The sequence below is a fragment of the Seriola lalandi genome, unplaced genomic scaffold (genome assembly GCF_002814215.2).
Source record: "Seriola lalandi dorsalis isolate HSWRI2012SDOR001 ecotype SW California unplaced genomic scaffold, Sedor1 jcf7180002054677, whole genome shotgun sequence".
Classification (NCBI taxonomy): Eukaryota; Metazoa; Chordata; class Actinopteri; order Carangiformes; family Carangidae; genus Seriola; species Seriola lalandi.
Window position 1 is genome coordinate 511,540 of NW_019525230.1, and position 16,939 is coordinate 528,478.

General features: G+C 38.4%; 2 protein-coding genes across 2 annotated transcripts; one reads left to right on the top strand and one right to left on the bottom strand.

The window, feature by feature from the left end:
* Window positions 1–1,067: 1,067 nt before the first annotated feature.
* On the bottom strand, window positions 1,068–9,943 carry casq1a (calsequestrin 1a). Its single transcript, XM_023421822.2, has 11 exons — window positions 9,535–9,943; window positions 5,912–6,005; window positions 5,625–5,725; window positions 5,335–5,446; window positions 4,981–5,054; window positions 3,592–3,722; window positions 3,441–3,486; window positions 3,256–3,310; window positions 2,878–2,978; window positions 2,711–2,785; window positions 1,068–2,080 (listed from the first exon to the last, which is right to left on the bottom strand). The coding sequence occupies exons 1-11, from the start codon at window positions 9,769–9,771 to the stop codon at window positions 1,766–1,768; spliced, it is 1,341 nt and encodes a 446-aa protein (XP_023277590.1). The 5' UTR covers window positions 9,772–9,943; the 3' UTR covers window positions 1,068–1,765.
* Window positions 9,944–12,569: 2,626 nt separating this feature from the next.
* On the top strand, window positions 12,570–16,371 carry LOC111666493 (crystallin J1A-like). Its single transcript, XM_023421823.2, has 10 exons — window positions 12,570–12,740; window positions 13,236–13,302; window positions 13,522–13,698; window positions 14,166–14,264; window positions 14,344–14,436; window positions 14,538–14,694; window positions 15,165–15,280; window positions 15,570–15,647; window positions 15,803–15,942; window positions 16,069–16,371. The coding sequence occupies exons 2-10, from the start codon at window positions 13,236–13,238 to the stop codon at window positions 16,165–16,167; spliced, it is 1,026 nt and encodes a 341-aa protein (XP_023277591.1). The 5' UTR covers window positions 12,570–12,740; the 3' UTR covers window positions 16,168–16,371.
* The last annotated feature ends 568 nt before the right edge of the window (window positions 16,372–16,939 follow it).

Consider the following 16,939-nt stretch of genomic DNA (forward strand, 5'->3'; position numbering starts at 1 on the left):
AAATACTGAAGATGACTTATGTCACAAAATGAGAGGTGGAGCTAAAACATGAGAAGAGCCGATACAGAATCAATTCAATTGGGAAAAAATCTGGGAAAAAATCCTGTATGTTTGAAATCATCGAAGTATTTGTCAATGTCCCTTTATATTAATTTAAAAAAGAATAAATAAAGTCTGATTTTGCAACTTTTTGTCCTTTTCAGAAATCACAGCAGTATGTGTTTTTTATGAAAAAATGTTCAAACCTTGTAATTACTGGAAATCTGAGTGGAACATTAACATCATGGTTTTCTGGTGCATGTGTAGGACATATCTTTTTAAAGTGGACCAGTGGTCACAGGCTGTCATGTTACGGGGGGAAAGAACATCACAGCTGTGTACAGGTGATTATAAGTATAACTCTATTTGATTGTACAGTTGTAATTCTGGAAAAAGGACCGTTAAGACTGAATATTTAGAAGATTGAATAAATGACAGGTAGCTAGCAGATAGTTAATATATTTGTGTTCAATAAATATCAGTAACTGTTGTAAAGACTAACCCAGCAGCATTTTCCCTGCTCATTACATTTTTTAAAAGGACATGTATTGTATGTACAAGAGATCTGGTTCAGACAGAGACCACAAAAAGATGCATGTGTCACCGACGCTGCTGCTATAGCTCCATGCTATGTACATATAGGTACATACTGTACACACACACACACACACACACACACACACATACAGACACACACACAGACACACACACACATATGTACACACACTGAATATACAGCAAAATGAACCAACCCATTTAAAATCGGTAAAGCTTCCACGCTCTGCTGTGTGCCAAAGTGCCTCTGATAGTGATACTACAACCAGAGAGCATCAAAGCCTGTTGTTTTTCCAGCAACGTAGTGGCTTTAAGTGTGCACTAACTTTGGGACTTTTCTTTGTCCAGCTCTGTTTCTCATTTAGCTTTTTTACGACACCTTATTTGTTAGGAAACTCCGATTATTATGTCATCAAAATGACTGTAAAATAATGTGTTTTCTTGCTTAGAATTCACACATGCACACAGTGGGGTTTCTGTCCAAGCTGTCATTTATTTAAGACTTTACAGTAAGTTAAATTTCTCTTGTTACAAAAATAGAATACGGCTGTTGTCATATTTCATCATTGTAGAAAACATCCATATGATGTACAGCACTTTCAGTGTACAACATTACATTGATTTCACAGAGTAGGCTGGTGATACTTAAGACCCGTCAGAAAAGCCTGCTAGCACCCTTGGATCTGACTTCACTTGTTTCGATACTGGGGCAAACAAAAAAAGATATGTGAACATAAATAAAACACATTCAAACTGCAACAGACTCCACAGATGGACTGAGACATAATGCATACAACATTGCAACCCCTCCAGTACTTTGGAAAATAAAGACTTTGATAATATAAAAATCAATAGCAGTAGAAGGTTTTGAAAGAATTTCTTTTTTTATTGTACCAGACAGTGTTACATGTGGGAATAAAGATACCGTGGGATCTTCTTGAGTTCTTTGTTACATGGAGGATTAGTGAATATGAAGGGGAGATGGATAAACGAGTCATGGAATATTGTTCTGGTGAGATGCAGATAGAGGATGATGAAAAGATGAGATATCAAAATGAACTGATGAGTTCAACATAAGAACGAGTTACAAAAGATGTTTTGACAGAGTTAATGATGTTGACTCTTGAAACGGCATTGGTCAGACTTAAAGAGAAAATTATGACTTAATGATTTAATAATCATCATCATCGTCGTCATCATCATCATCATCATCATCATCGTCGTCATCATCATCATCATCATCGTCGTCATCATCGTCGTCATCATCATCATCGTCGTCGTCATCATCATCATCATCATCGTCATCATCATCATCATCGTCGTCATCATCATCATCATCATCATCATCATCATCATCATCGTCGTCGTCGTCGTCGTCATTATCAGGATCGATTTCTCCTGACAGGACATCCTCAATCCAGTCCTCCAGCTCGTCTGCAGATGGCAACTCGTCATCGTCATCCATGTCCATCCACACGCTGTCGGCCTGCAGACGGAAGAAGAACAGACAAACCGACTGAAGGAAACTCACAACAAGTTTCTTTAAGGTTTCGAAGAAGGGCCGCAGCTTTGGAGGTTAGACTCTGTTGTCTCAAAACAAACATGTATACACATTGTGGATGGATTAACCTGCTAGGGGGCCAGAGAGCAATAAGGGTGGGAGGGTCACCATTGAGCAACACACATACACACACATTCTCCCGGCTCATTTAGATCCCCAAGAAAAACTCACAAAAACACACTACACTGGGATAAAACCTGCTCCGGGTTTGTTGTTTGTCGGTTACACTGTGATAATTTGATTAAACACAAATTTGTATAGTAGGACAAGTGGATCTTGACACAGGCTGCTGTATAACACAAGGCCCAAACTTTGTGAAAAATGCAAGTGCAACCTCGGGGTCTTGAATTGAAATTCAAATGAACAAACTTGTATTTTACCAAATTACCACAAAGTAATTGCACCAATCTGAGGCCTACAGGGCTCCTGAAGTACTGGGGCATCTCTACGTGATTGGTAATCCACCCTTATTTTACTGTATATATTCAACAGTGTTCAGTAAAACACACAAACGCACTTGTTACCTAGGAATAAAACAGCAAAGATATTACTCACATCATCAGCTTCAACAACACCGATCTGTGGAGAGGACAGGTCAATGTCAAAAATCTTCTCCCAGTGTGGCACCAGCTGCAAGGAGATAAAAAAAGAAAATGCATCAGTCATTGTCAGTAAAATGCACACTTTCATAATAAGTGTATTGCACTGCATTATATTATTACCAGGGGGAAGTCATCAGGGTCAATCCAGACAATGCTGAGGTGAGGGTTGTGTGTGTTGTCCTCAGCAACTTGCTTCAGGATCTCCAGGAACTCAAAACCGTCTGAGAGAAGGAGACCAAAGTGAAACTAAAGGTAAACCATTACAGGGTTGCATCTACAGGGCAGCAACAGGTAGCATAATGCTAATGAGTAACTGCCATGTTTGCATATTCTTTTATGAATTACTACATCATTCATCTGCAGAAATACTGTATGGCACCACAGCACAGACAAATTAACCAACCTCTTTGCTGTCTTATGCAACACTTTCTAGATTTGCCATTGGGGACTGGTGTTTCTGTCGGTAGTGTTTTTATATTCAGTTCAGGGTTCCTTTACCTGGGTCAGACTCCTCTGCGAAAGCAATGATATGTTCTCCATCAACATCATCCTCCTGCGGAAAGAATAACCTGTTAAAGTTACAGTTTGCAATTTCAGGAAATTCATAAATTGTTGTGGAGTTGTCATCAAATTAAAACTTTTCCAACTAATTCATCCATGTTGTAGTGTTGGGGGTTTCTTACCCAGATCTCATACATGTTGTATGGTTGCAGCTTCCTCAGGGTTGGTCTTTAAAAGCAGAGGTCAAGTACATTTTATCATTTTGATATTAATTGTGGAAAGATAAGCTTTTACCTCATGAGATTATTTGAGCATACCTCCAATGGGATTTACCTGTCATTATGTTCAATGAATTTCACCAGCTCATCCTCAGTGTAAGGCTTTCCAGGGATGACCACTGGATCATCCATGAAGGGTTCGTAGAAGTCAACCTCATTGAGCTTCAGATCCAGAGCCTTGGCAACCTGTAACAAAAGTAAACAAATAAAGAAACTGTTTTCCATTTCCAACATATTACATAGTTGTCCAAATCAAATTATATTGATTTGACCCAAACAAACACACCCATATTAATTTTCTCCTTAATCTGTGAGTTTTATTTCACCAATTGAACGAAGAAAGGAGCAAATTCACTTCTGTAAAAAACAGATTTTGGTGGGGTAAAAGTTATAGACTGAAATATGTATAAAAAGTTTGGCAACCACATCATCTCTTCTTTTTGAATAGAAGAAAATTGTATATATATATATAGTTGCAACTTTTCTGCACTAATATAGTAAAAAGATATTTAATAATATTTGTACTTTAATACTTCTGTCTATTAGGCTACCAATAATTCTGTTTTTCCTACGTTCATTCTATAACCTGATGGCTTTGAAACGTCACTCATAATTTCAATTTCACATGGGATAGAAGTGTTGCATTACTTAAATAGAGTAACAAATAAAATTTTTGAGCCTAGGACTCAGTTGCTAATCCAAACAGGGAGGGTGACAACAAGCATCCTGTGCATCTACTTAAGGGAGCTATGTTTTGCTATTGCTACATAGCCAGCATTAGCATTAACAGCTGTTTACTTACCAGTCTGGCCAAGGGCTTTAGCAATTGTTGCGTTTACAAAACAAAAGGTTATAATACGCCCTCTGAGCAGCGCTACTTCTTTAGGGCAGCCTGGACGCTGCAGTGACTCGGTATCGGAAAGTGAAGAGATAGTTGCTGGGGCTAGCTGGTTAGCATGCTAACTTCAGAACAAGAAAAGAAGTGATCGAAATTGAAGCAAAACAAGATGGTTACTTTCCACCACTGTAGACGGCTCTTGGCGAGACAGAAGTTTGATGCTGAACTTACAAATAGCTTTTTGAATGGAAAGAAAATTCACCGGAAAGTCATAAACTCCCAGCACTATGTAAATAAACCCACAGGAGTTGGTTGAAAGCTTTTTCTGCATCAACCACCATTAGTGTTAATTATTGTTAGAGTTAAATGTATTATCAAGAGAATTGTATCAGTTAAACTGTGACAAACATCCTGTATAAAACATCAGCATAGGTTTGAGAAAAAAACTTTCTACCCTAATTACATTTATCAAACTTAGTCAAAGTATTTCTTCTGCACTGGATGATTGTTAGATAATTCTTACATAATCACTGTTAGATTTTACTGTGTGTATTTATTATCATCATCATTAATGTTTTAGTCAGATAACATACCATATTTACTCACCTTGGGGCTGAATGTGGCGTAGAACTTGATGTGAGGGTGAAACTCTTCTGCAGCATCGGCAAAAGCCTCAAAATCTGAAATGTTACAGGCATCCATCAAGTTGTTTCAGTAGATCGCCCCCTGTATGAAATATCTAAGAATGTAGACTTGTTGTTCTCATCATTACTGTTGCTCTTTGTGTGCTCACTTAAACTCGCTTGAAGATCAAAACAGCTGCTCAAGGTTAAATTGGGCAATATGAGCCCGATCTCTGTCGCACTTGCTTGATATGCAATTATGAGCAATTATTTTGAAAAGCAACTGTAAAAAAGAGACAGCAACAGGTTATCATGCCATCACAGTACAGATTCTTACGTTCTGACTTGTGACTCTTAAAGTAGCCCACCAGTTTGATGTCCTCCTCGATGTGATGGAAGCCTTTCAGTTCCATAGTATTGTCAATAATTTCCACTGGGTCCTCAAGAACCTATGAAAGAAATTGAGGCGCAATAGAAACAATAGAGATGGAAGCGACAGAGAAAGGATAAAGCCAAAATAAGATTGTGTGGGTCATCTTCATAGACAGAAAATGGGTATTTGGAGACTCTTTTTTTTTTCTCTAAAATAAGGCCGGTTATTAACTGGGAGATTATATCCTCACGAACATCAAAGATGAACTCCACAATAGTGTCTGCTGCAAGCTCGCCATCATATTCTATGACCTCATCGTCTGTGAAGATGAAGATGCTGTCGGACTCGTCAAGTCCTGAGGAAACAGAAAGGATATATTAAGTGTTTGACCTCAAGCCCAGAGCAGTGCAGAGGGTAGACATGTTCATTGGTCCTTTCAAAATTAGCCACATTATCTTTTTTTAGGCGGGTACATTCGAAATGTTATTGTTATATCGTGATACTGATCTGACATGTTCAAAGTGTCTGTAGCTGTATTTACCTAATTTCTTTGCAACGAACTTGTCGTGCTTTGCATCAATGAGACCGACTCCGATATCCTCATCATCAAACTCATCCAGGACCTGGGCTACGAGCTGTAAAACAAAGACACTGTCACACACATGAAGGCATGCCTCTGATTTGTCAATTCATTATATAAAACAGGAATACAAGGCTGTGCGAGTGTCTCTTACGTGTTTGAAAACCCTCCACACTGGTATTTACACCTTTTTGACAAAGTTGTCTCACCCAGTCGTTTCATTACCATAAAAGCCTGCTTTTCAGAGCGCTGCTTATGCACTTTCTAAATCTGTATGAAACTTGAACCTTGTGACTGACAGTCGGTTCTACCAATGGCAGTGGCACATTCACAGCCTGACTGCATTGAGGAAGTGGTTTGAGGGCCGTCTCAGTGTGTTTGGAGGGTAAAAAGTACACACACACACACACACACACACACACACACACACACACATGGGTGCACACTGGTGTCGGAGAACTTGAGCAGCTGCTTTTACTGGCATAAATAGTTTGACTAACTAGACTGTCTTGCAGTTTGTTGTGCAAATAATTCTTGGCATTTCTTTTAAGTTGATTGGATTTGCAGATGTTTGGGGCTCAGTAAAGCAGTTCAGAGTTTTTGTAGCTTAGCAGCTGGTATATTGCAAAATATATATTTTTTAAATTTCTCAAGGTATATGCACACGTAAAGTATAAACAATTAAAATAATCTACATTTTATAAAAGCACACATCTTAAAGAATAGTACTTAGGTTTTACTGTGACTTAAACATTTTTGCATTGCACTATATTTTGTTGCAGACCCCACCCTTCTGGCATTTAAGCAGGCTAAAATAAACTTTTAAAGGGCAAGTGATTGAGGTGTCTAAGGCTTGATCCAAGCAACTGAAGAGGACAGGCCTGCGTTTGAGGATGAAATGTAATGTATGCAGATATGCAACAGGCACTGGTATTACCTAACTGCCAAATTCTCTTGTACATTCACATTAATAAAAGTGTTTAAATTTGATATTAAAACTTTTCAAAGGATCCATTTTGTAGTCTCTTGTACTGTATGTTGGATATTTTCATGGGTTTATTGGAGATTACACTTTATATACATAAAATAATTTTTATATATTATTACAAATTTACAGAAAAAAGTTTTCAACAAATAAAAAAATGAATAAAATATGAAATAAAGTGTATTAGAAATACATTTTAAGAAGTTTAAAAAGTAAAAGTGAAATTTTATGTAATTGTTTTATATAATACTAATACACTTGATGCGTTTTTTGTTGCTTTTGATAAATAAAATAAGAAAATTATTTCATATCTTTATATCTGCATGTCCTCCAAATATAAAACATGTAAAGTTGTCGTTGGACCTTGGTGTTCAGAATGTGAATCTGCCTGATATTATTTCTCCAGAGTAACCGAACCCACTTAACTACATGTAAAGTTAAACCTACAGCCTCAGTATATGGGGTGGGATTTCACAGCTTGATATCTGCATATTTTCCAAGTATATCTCTCACTAATGGACAGTTCATTCCATTTTAATACATTAAGTGCGTCAGGAGGAAATGTATTAATCCATGTGTTTATCTGGAATCTGTTTTGTGGCAGTGAGTCTTAACTAAACGGAAACGTGACAAAAAATATTAAGCATTAGGTCTGAAGCGCATTCCTAACACTCATAGGTCAATCACAGTGTTGCGCCACCAATCAAATCAGTTTTCTTTGACTGAGTTAGAAAAAAAACATATGACTTCCTCACTCTCATGATGTCATCTTTCATCTGATTTTTAACCCACCCTGAGACGTCGCCCTGACCTCTCAAATCCTGAGGCTTTTGCCGTTGTGTGTTACTAATAATAAAACCTCATTAAATGTAAATCATAATACATTCATAAGGAGAAACACAAGCCTTCAGAGAGCTCGACCCACCACAAAAGCATCTTGGGATAAATATAGCACAAGAAGCCACACCAGCACCAGGGACTATTTTGGTGAAGTGGGAGTGATGTTCAGCGATCTGGGATCCGCTGACAAGTACAGTACTGCAAGTGTCAATCACGGTGCAGAGCTGAGGCGGCACTACTGGAGCCAGCCTGAGACCAGGCCCCAATGCCCCCATACAGAGCCTCCAGGGGCTGTGGAGCTGGTGTGTTACGCTCTATCTTTCTCTCTGTGTTCTGGATATTAATCTTTTCCTTTCTATTATTATCCATCACTATTAACTTTCCTCTCACTTCCTCACCTTTCATTTATTTAATCGACATTATATGACAAGATTGATCTATAATTTGTTTATTGCCAGATTGCAAAATTCTTCGCAATATGTGGAAAATAAATCTTGAAATTAATTTTTTTTGCACATAATTTAAAGTCAGAAATAAGTCAGAGAAAGAGCTTGAATGTTTTCTAAGGACTGATTCTTAATTACTTAGGATTCAGTGTCATCACACTCACTAATTTGGTCAAATTTGGTTGTAATTGGAAAGATGTTTTGTTTTTTTGGTGTATTTTTAGTCCCTGCAGCTCCCTTCAAAATAATGTTTCAAGTGTATAAGGGAGAAGCCTTTACACTGTACAGTGCCCATGTCAAATGCCATAAAATATTGTTGCAACACAATCCAATGTATATAAATGATTTCAAGTCGTCTGTCGCAAATGTCTGAAAATTGATGAAGTCAATGTGGGAAGTGATGGCTCAGATTATAAAATATAATCCACATGCTGTCTACATGAGCTGTAACTTTCACTTTCTCACTGTTTTCGGTCCATTTTAAAATGGCCACCCAGAAGAAAACATGTGGACAACAAGAAAAAGAAATACAAATTTAACTTTTCGTGGTAACATGTGGTGTATGTGATATTTGATATGCGATGTATTTTCTTATGTAACCTGAGAATCGAACTAGGTCAGTTGTGGTCTGATGTGGTTTGTGAGCTGAAAATTTGTGGTGACGGATGATGTCATGTCTTTCTGTGAGGAATGTGATGAAACCGCTGATAGGAGGCCTAAGGTGTGAGTGGCATGCTGGTGGACGTGTGTTAAGTGCATCAGCTCCCACACACACACACACACACACACACACACACTGTATGCATTGCCAGAATAAATGATATCTTGGGTCCTAACAGCTCAGCTTTTTGCTGCGGGTTGACGACACTGACGACACACCGCAGGCTTGTGACACATTTTTTTGGGACTTCACTTATCAGCATTTCTGAATTAAGCAAAGCTATTTTCCGCCTTGTAGCATCACTTTCACATGATAACACCTCCTGATGTTCAATTTCATTTCATCTAACACATTTCAAATCTTGCAAAAACAGAAAAAGTGTCACTATTTCCAAATACTCCCTCAGTGTTTCTTGTAGCCAGACACTAACACTTTGCTGTAATTATTTTTTGTTGTATCTTAAGCTTATATGTCAAATTAAAGTCCCTCAACCAGCAGGTCACAAAGTTCAAATCTGCATGATTTAAAAATCTTACTTAAAAAATATCAAAACCCAAACTGTACAAGAAAGAAAACTCTAAAGGGCATCCTACTGTTTCTTGATCAGTATCCTATCAGCCTTATTCTAGCCATAGTTCCCATCTCAACCCACCTCAAGGGCCAACTCTTCAATATCAAACTGTCTCTGGGCGACGCGGCTGGATCCAGGATGGTCATGGTAGTACACCACCATGACATCGTACTTCTTCATCACAGACTTATAGTTCTTGGCGTTGAGGTCATGGACGCGGTCCTTGCCATCGTACTCTGGGAAGTCCAAGCAGTCCTTGCCCAATGATAGCCCCCCAAAGGACAGCAGAACCGCCACAAGCACCCAGGTCCACTTCATGGCTCCTCTCTGAGATAATGTAGATGTAAGTGTAGTTTCAGAAAGTAAACAAAGGGAAAGGGGGGGGAAAAAAACAAAATAGTTTGGTGAAAGTATGGAGAACCCCTTCCAATCCGCGTCACCCAGAAGAGAGCAAGACCAACTCCTGCATCCACCTTATTAAAAACCCCACATGGGCAACTGGCCGTGGGGCACAGGGTGCAAGAGGGGTTGGGCTAAGTTTGACATAGGTGTTAGTGTGTGTCTATGTGGGGTGTAATTGAGCATGGGAAAGATGAGGCGGGGGCCATTGCGGTTGCTGTGGTGATAGCTTTGTGTGTAGTGTGTGTGTGTATGTGTGTGTGTGTGTGTGTAGGTGTGTGTGTTACAGAACTGCCAAAGTGGGTGGAGTGAGGAGATGAGGACCAACCTTCTCTCCTTCTCTCTCCATCCAGACTGAGGACAGGGGGAGACAGTGATGGAGGTGAAGGGAGATGGTGCATGAGCGAGGAATAAAAGAGATATAGGAGGATGGGATGGGTGTGTGTGTGTGTGCATGTGTGTTGCTTGAAAACCCGTCTGCTTCACACCGAATGAAGAAGGAGTGATATGATGGATTTAGAGGTGGCTGTGAATATGAGGCACTCTTTTCCCATATTAAGTGTAGATGGCGGTTTGGATCCCAGCTAAAAATACTGGATGTAGGACAGCGAAGTACATATCAGGAGGGGGTGCTGGTGTCTAATTTGCTGCTGCTGGCACCCTCACAGCGCTAGAATGTGGAGCTGGGTCAAGCAGGGACATGGAGAGGAGAGAGTAGAGAGGAGAGGGTGGTGCACCTGCTGAGGATTGAGTGCGTAGGTGTCACTTAGCCCTGACTCAAGGAGAAAGTGAAACATAGAGTTTTACAGTTTTGAAATTGTTTCGAGTCTGAGCCTGATACATATACAGTACACGTGTGTCCTGTACAATGTGTGCATGAGCTGTACGCTCGAGATGATCAAATGTGATATTACTTTACAAATTGAAAGGGAAGAGGTAAGCTATAAATAAATGCAGGCTACACGGTATCGTAATACACACACACACACACACACACACACACACACACATACACACACATGCGCGTCACACCCCTCTTCTCTGTTGCAAGACATGCAGGCCTACAGTACTAAGGTGGAAAGATTTTGTGTGAAGGTAAGAGTTACAGATGCACTGACGGCATGTGTGTGTGGTGGTGATGGTGTCAGTGACTGTGAAAAGTCAAGCTGAACGGCGGCCTACTGTGTTACTGTAAACAACTAATAAAATTAAATGAGAGCTCAAACTGAAGGGGGAGCGTTTCAAGTGAACTTCGTTTACACCTCATGCAGTCACACTTTGTCCTCAGTAACAATTTTCACTTCCCATATGAATTCAAAAAGCAGTGGGGGAAAAAAATCATGCATGTGTGGCTATATAATATACAGTATATATATATTTACTCTGCGAGTCACACTTTTGGCAAGACCTTAGTCAATGACAGCAGGAGTTTAAACTTGGTAAATGACAGAAAAACACCAGAAGTGCCTGAAGTAAAGCCCAACAGTTGGTCATTCATTGTCAATTTACTCTTTGATATACAAAACACTGAGGCTGTATTACATCCAGATGATTATTCCGTTTTTTGCATGTTTTACAAACTGGATACCTACGCGCTGGCTTGATTGTTGATAGCTCATGATTCATATTACATCCATCTGGGGCATATGGGTCTACTCTCATTCCTGTCATCTCAGATCACCAGACATTAGTGAACCAACATGAACCTGATGACTACGTAATGTGACTCACCAAACAATAAATAATATACAGTTGGACTTTTGTGAAATGACTCATAAGAACATTAATAAAACTCCAAACAGTAATAATAAAATCCTTCTAGAGCTTTTAGGTTAGAGTGATCTTACTCTTGTTATTTCAAAATACACATTTCTATTTTCTTTAAAGAATTCAAAAGGTCCTTCATTGTGCAGAGGACAACTGCTTCGTCTCTGATGCGACACTGGTTTATAAAATACGTGGACAGCTTCTATATAATGGTTTGTCCGTGTGAGGGAACTCATTCAGTTTCAATCACTTATATCTGCTGCAGTGACTTCTCTTTGTCAGCAGATGACACTCTCTAATTGATGATGTTATAATCAGCATAGATGCTGGAAACTTAATGAAATTTTAATTGTTAAAGATTGACATACATGGGTTTGATACTGGTCAGTTATACACACACATTTATACACACTAGTTTTATATTTATTTCATATTCATTTATTTATATCATTTGTATATCAATTTCATTTCATTGTCAATTGTTCTATTTCATTGTTTTTGGATATTTTATATTGGCCTATGTAGCTTGTGAAATTTATTATATTATATGATATGATATGACATTATATGATATGATATTATATTTATATATTAAATTAAATTAAATTAAATTATATTATATTATATTATATTATATTATATTATATTATATTATATTATATTATATTATATATTAAATTAAATTATATTAAATTAAATTACATTACATTAAATTACATTAAATTACATTAAATTAAATTAAATTAAATTAAATTAAATTAAATTAAATTATATTATATTATATTATATTATATTATATTATATTATATGCCACAATGTTATACTGACAAGACATTCATTTTTAGAAGTAAACCTACAGACTCTTGCTTCACTCATTGTTGTTCAGTGTGTTCAGCTGGTGACCGCGGGGGGGCGGGGTTATGTTATTGCTTCCCTGTGGGCGGTGCTAAAGAGGAAACACTTTCATAACATGGCGTTGGGACAAAGCACATATTGTACTTAATTAATGGATGAGTGACATCGACATTGTTTATCTACAGGAAGCGCCGGCAGGGGAGACAAACTGTAGTACGACCTGTTTTCAGTGGTAGTTTGTACATTTGCATTAAACGGAGTCGAAGGTAAGACGTCTCACTGTCAGTTAATGTTTATGTCTAATAACTAGCTTACTTTAGCTAACAGCCTACAATGTTTAAAAGTAAAGCAAACTCCGCGACTGCTACTGAGCTCAGGTCACTGTTGTAGACACAACATTTACCGTCTTTAAGTCACACCGTACTAAAGGTAGATACTGATACTGTCAACTGATTAAGGATAAATCATATCGATCAGTGCATTAAGTCATCATTAAGTCTTTTAAGTGTCATAAAATGGTGAAAAGTGGTCATGACAGTTTCCGCGAGCTCACGGTGACACCTGCGAGTGTCTCGTTCATTTAAAAAACAGATACACAGCAGGAAACTGACTTAATCAATGACTCCATCATCAAGCTATTAATGATTTTTTTTTTTAATTTTAAATCTATTATTTGACTATTCATTTCTGCCCTAATTATTTTCTTTATTGAAATTAAAGCTGTCCTTCTAAACTCCAATAATAATGTATATGTTTCACAGATGGCCTCTGCTCTGGCTAACAGAGCAATGGGAGCCATTGTTGGATCAGCTGTTGCAGATGCAGCAGGTAATAATAATAAAAGTCTGTATGTTATGTGTAGTCACGTTATATCATAACCTATGCCTTAAAGTGGAAATGAGTTTTCTCCCTTGATTTAAAATACCCCCTTAATCTCATAAATAATAATTTTCACTTTTCAGCTCAGGTTCTATTTTTCTGATCTTGTTTTCTATTGTTCTGGTGTTGTTCAGAATTAAACTGACCTTTTATGATTTGACCCTACAGCGCAGCCCCTCCACTGGGTGTACGACCTCCAGAAGCTGCAGGTGATTCTGGCTCAGGATCCAAACCCCGAGTTCCGCTCTGAGTCCGCCAACCCGTTCTACAGGAGGCAGACGGGCCAGCAGAGCTGCTATGGAGACCAGGCGTATGTTCTGCTGGAGTCCCTGTCTGAATGTGGAGGTAGGCTTGCTTCTTCATCTTATCGACACAATGGACCCAATCATAAAATATCCTCAATTTTGAACACATTTGTGTTAAAACGCAAATGTTTCCTCTGTTTTCACCTCGTGAAAAGCCTTTGAAACAGCACTGGGGAATATTATGTTGCTCTAAAACCCACATAAAAATATTTGAATGAAAGATGGGAAAGAAAAAAATTACAGAGTACAACTGAAATATTAATTTATCAAATACATTGTTTACAAGAAAGTATTTTATTGTATCGTTCGACCACAGTGTCATGTCAGGTGCAGGCTGGTTTTGATCGTCTCTGGTGGGAATAAAACAACAAAGAAAACTATATATCTGAACCACACTCTTTCAGCTCTAAACCCTCTGTCGGTTCCTACAAATTATTATGATTATATGTCTTTACAGTTTTAGTTGCAGGCTTGCCTTCGTCTAAGTTGTCTGACCTCTCTGACCAGGTCTAAATGTTGAGGATGTGAAGCAGCGCACGGTGAAATTCTTCGGTCCTGGATCAGAGTATGACACGCCTATCAACGATCCTTACAGAGAGAGAGGAGGTAAGAAAGCCATCCAGTATGTTTTTGATGAAGAATAAATTCACTTTGCTGGTGGGTGTTGTGCTTCTGTGTATAACAGGGCCAAGACCGCAGCTGCCCATCGAGGGACCATGGAGACATGCGAGTTTAAAGAGCTTCCTGAAGAATGTGGACGCAGGCAAAGAGGAGACAGGTAAAGGCCCGGTACTGATTCACTGTTAACAATAATGTCATGTAACTCTGGCATTGTGAAGAGAAACAATGTTGTTGTTGTTGTTGTTGTATTTGCCACAGGATGTGAGAACGACTGTCAGATCGATGGAATAACCAAACTGGCTCCTGTAGTGGCTTTTTATGCAGGAAAGCCCGACATGCTGGAGAAGGTTGAGCAGGCCACACGTGTCACCCAGAACAACGACGCATGTGTGGCAGAGACTCTGGCAGCAGCAAGGTCAGTGTGTTTCTCTAATACACAGATTCACTAAAAATGTTATATTTTCCCTTAACTGATCCACTGGTGATTATAGGAACAGTTCACTTACAGATCTGGGATTTGAATAATAAAAAAACTACACTTTTACTTGCAAATCCACCCAGGTGGGTAGAACATTGTATCTTGCAGCTGCGTGTATGATTCCTAATGTTCTGTGCTAAGAAACATTGATGTATATCACTGACATGACATTCACTGCTTCATGGGAACAGTATTTCACATTCGGCTAACTAAATCTTGTAGGTGTCAGTTTGTTCATTGGTTAGTGGAGGTTGTAATTTTAAGATACTTTACAGGAGGACACAGCAGGAATCCTCAAGCACCGGTATCTGTGCAGCAAATATCATTATTGAATTAATTAGAAAAACATACAGAGAACAAAACCAAGTATTAGATATTATGGATTGTAAAATTGATTTATTTCCCAGGTTCCTGGAGCATTTCATCCTGAACGGTCCTGACCCTAAAGCCTTGGACGCAGTGCTCGATCAGCTCAGTGTCAACAACAGAAAGCAGCCGCAGGACCTGGACAAAGCAGTCGCCGGTATGTGAGGCCTGCAGCACTGTCGCTTCAATACGTTACAATCATGGGACTGAGTCACGGGATTAAAGGATTTACCCTTCCTCATTTTCTTCCTTCCTAATTTCTCATTTATTATACTAAATAGATACAATGTGAGCAATGATTAAAGCATATTTTAACATGGTCAGTTTTCTAAATTACTCTGAAGTCTGAAGTCAAAGGAACTTGCAAAAATGTATGTTTAATATAATAATAATAATAATAATAATAATAATGATATTTGCTTTTTTTCTTTTCTGCCTGTCTTCAGGGCACATTCACCAAGTGAAGGAGAATCTCTCCAGGACTCCTCGGGAGCTAATCCCCACTGTGTTTCCAAACACCTGAGGTATCCTCACAAAGCTTGTTTTAACCTCTTTCATTATTAAGTCATACTTTTCATACATGTCATACTAATCAGCAAACATCAGTAATCTAGTACTACCTGTAACTCTGGTGACTGTGTTTTACAAGACAATTATATACTGGCTCTGCGTCTTTCAGGTTTGCCAGGTGCGTTCCAAGCAGCGCTGCATGGAGTCCTGACAGCAAAGCAGTATGAGCAGGCTGTCAGAGATACCATGAGCTGCGGGGGATGCACCTGCAGTCGAGGATCCTTCATTGGGGCATGTCTTGGGGCACAGGTGCTACTCTTACTCTTCTAAATATTGAACAGTATGCCAGTATTGTGTGTGTTTATATATATATATATATATATATATATATATATATATGATGGTTTCTAAAATATGACATTTTAATTCTCCCAGGCTGGACTGGAGGGAATTCCTTCTTCCTGGATGACCAAAACCCTGCGATACGACTCAGTGTTGGCACATGCCAAGAAGATAACCAAACACCACCAATAGTTTCCTGGCAGTGAGTGTGTTTACTATCTGAGGTGGCCAAGAGCATCATGAAAAGCTGTTGAGCTTTCACAGAACAGAGAATGAAGGTTCTTGTCTAAACTGTCGAACGGCAGGAGCCAGATGTTTTTGTCTCTGTTGAAGTTAAACATGTTGGTTCAGATGTACTGGCGCAAGTTTATCTACAATAAAGTAGTTCTAAAAATACATTACGGAGAACCTTTTGTCCAGTGTTCAGTGGGACTGATTGTATGCACTGTGTGTCAACCAGTGATGGTAAAGAGAGATTTCACCTTCATGTTTTTGCTGACTAAGTATATAATGATATATTTGACGTCAGATCCATCTGAGAGTAAAAAAGAGTTATCTTTCTTTCTTTTATCATGTGCACATAGTATTTAATTGTAATTTTTTCTTTTTTTTAGAATGAGGAAGCTCACATCCAACACTGTTCTCAGTTACAAAAAGTAACTTCTGAGTAAGATGCATTAAGACGTTTTTTTTTTTTTTAATGGTCTTTCTTTTTTCTTTAATAAAGGAGAAATGCACACCAGGGCAATTTGAGTTTTAACACCTTGTTCCTCCCACTCTCTTTGCATTGTGTAGGTATCCTGATGCCTTTAAGTGCTGTCCCAAGTTTGCTGTGTCAGTGAATTTGTGGTTATTTGATTAAGTATTAATTTATTTAGGAATAGGTACCATACAAACATAATAGCTACCAAATTAATAATGCTTATTCAATTCAATGTTGATGCAAATTTAATTTTGAAGCCTG

Coding starts and splice junctions, on each gene's coding strand:
- casq1a (XM_023421822.2), bottom strand. CDS start 9,771: ATGAAGTGGACCTGGGTGCTTGTGGCGGTTCTGCTGTCCTTTGGGGGG. Junction 3,723..4,980: donor ACGCCACATTCAGCCCCAAG/GTGAGTAAATAT, acceptor CTTTTGTTACAG/GTTGCCAAGGCTCTGGATCT. Junction 2,786..2,877: donor ACCCTGATGACTTCCCCCTG/GTAATAATATAA, acceptor ATCTCCTTGCAG/CTGGTGCCACACTGGGAGAA.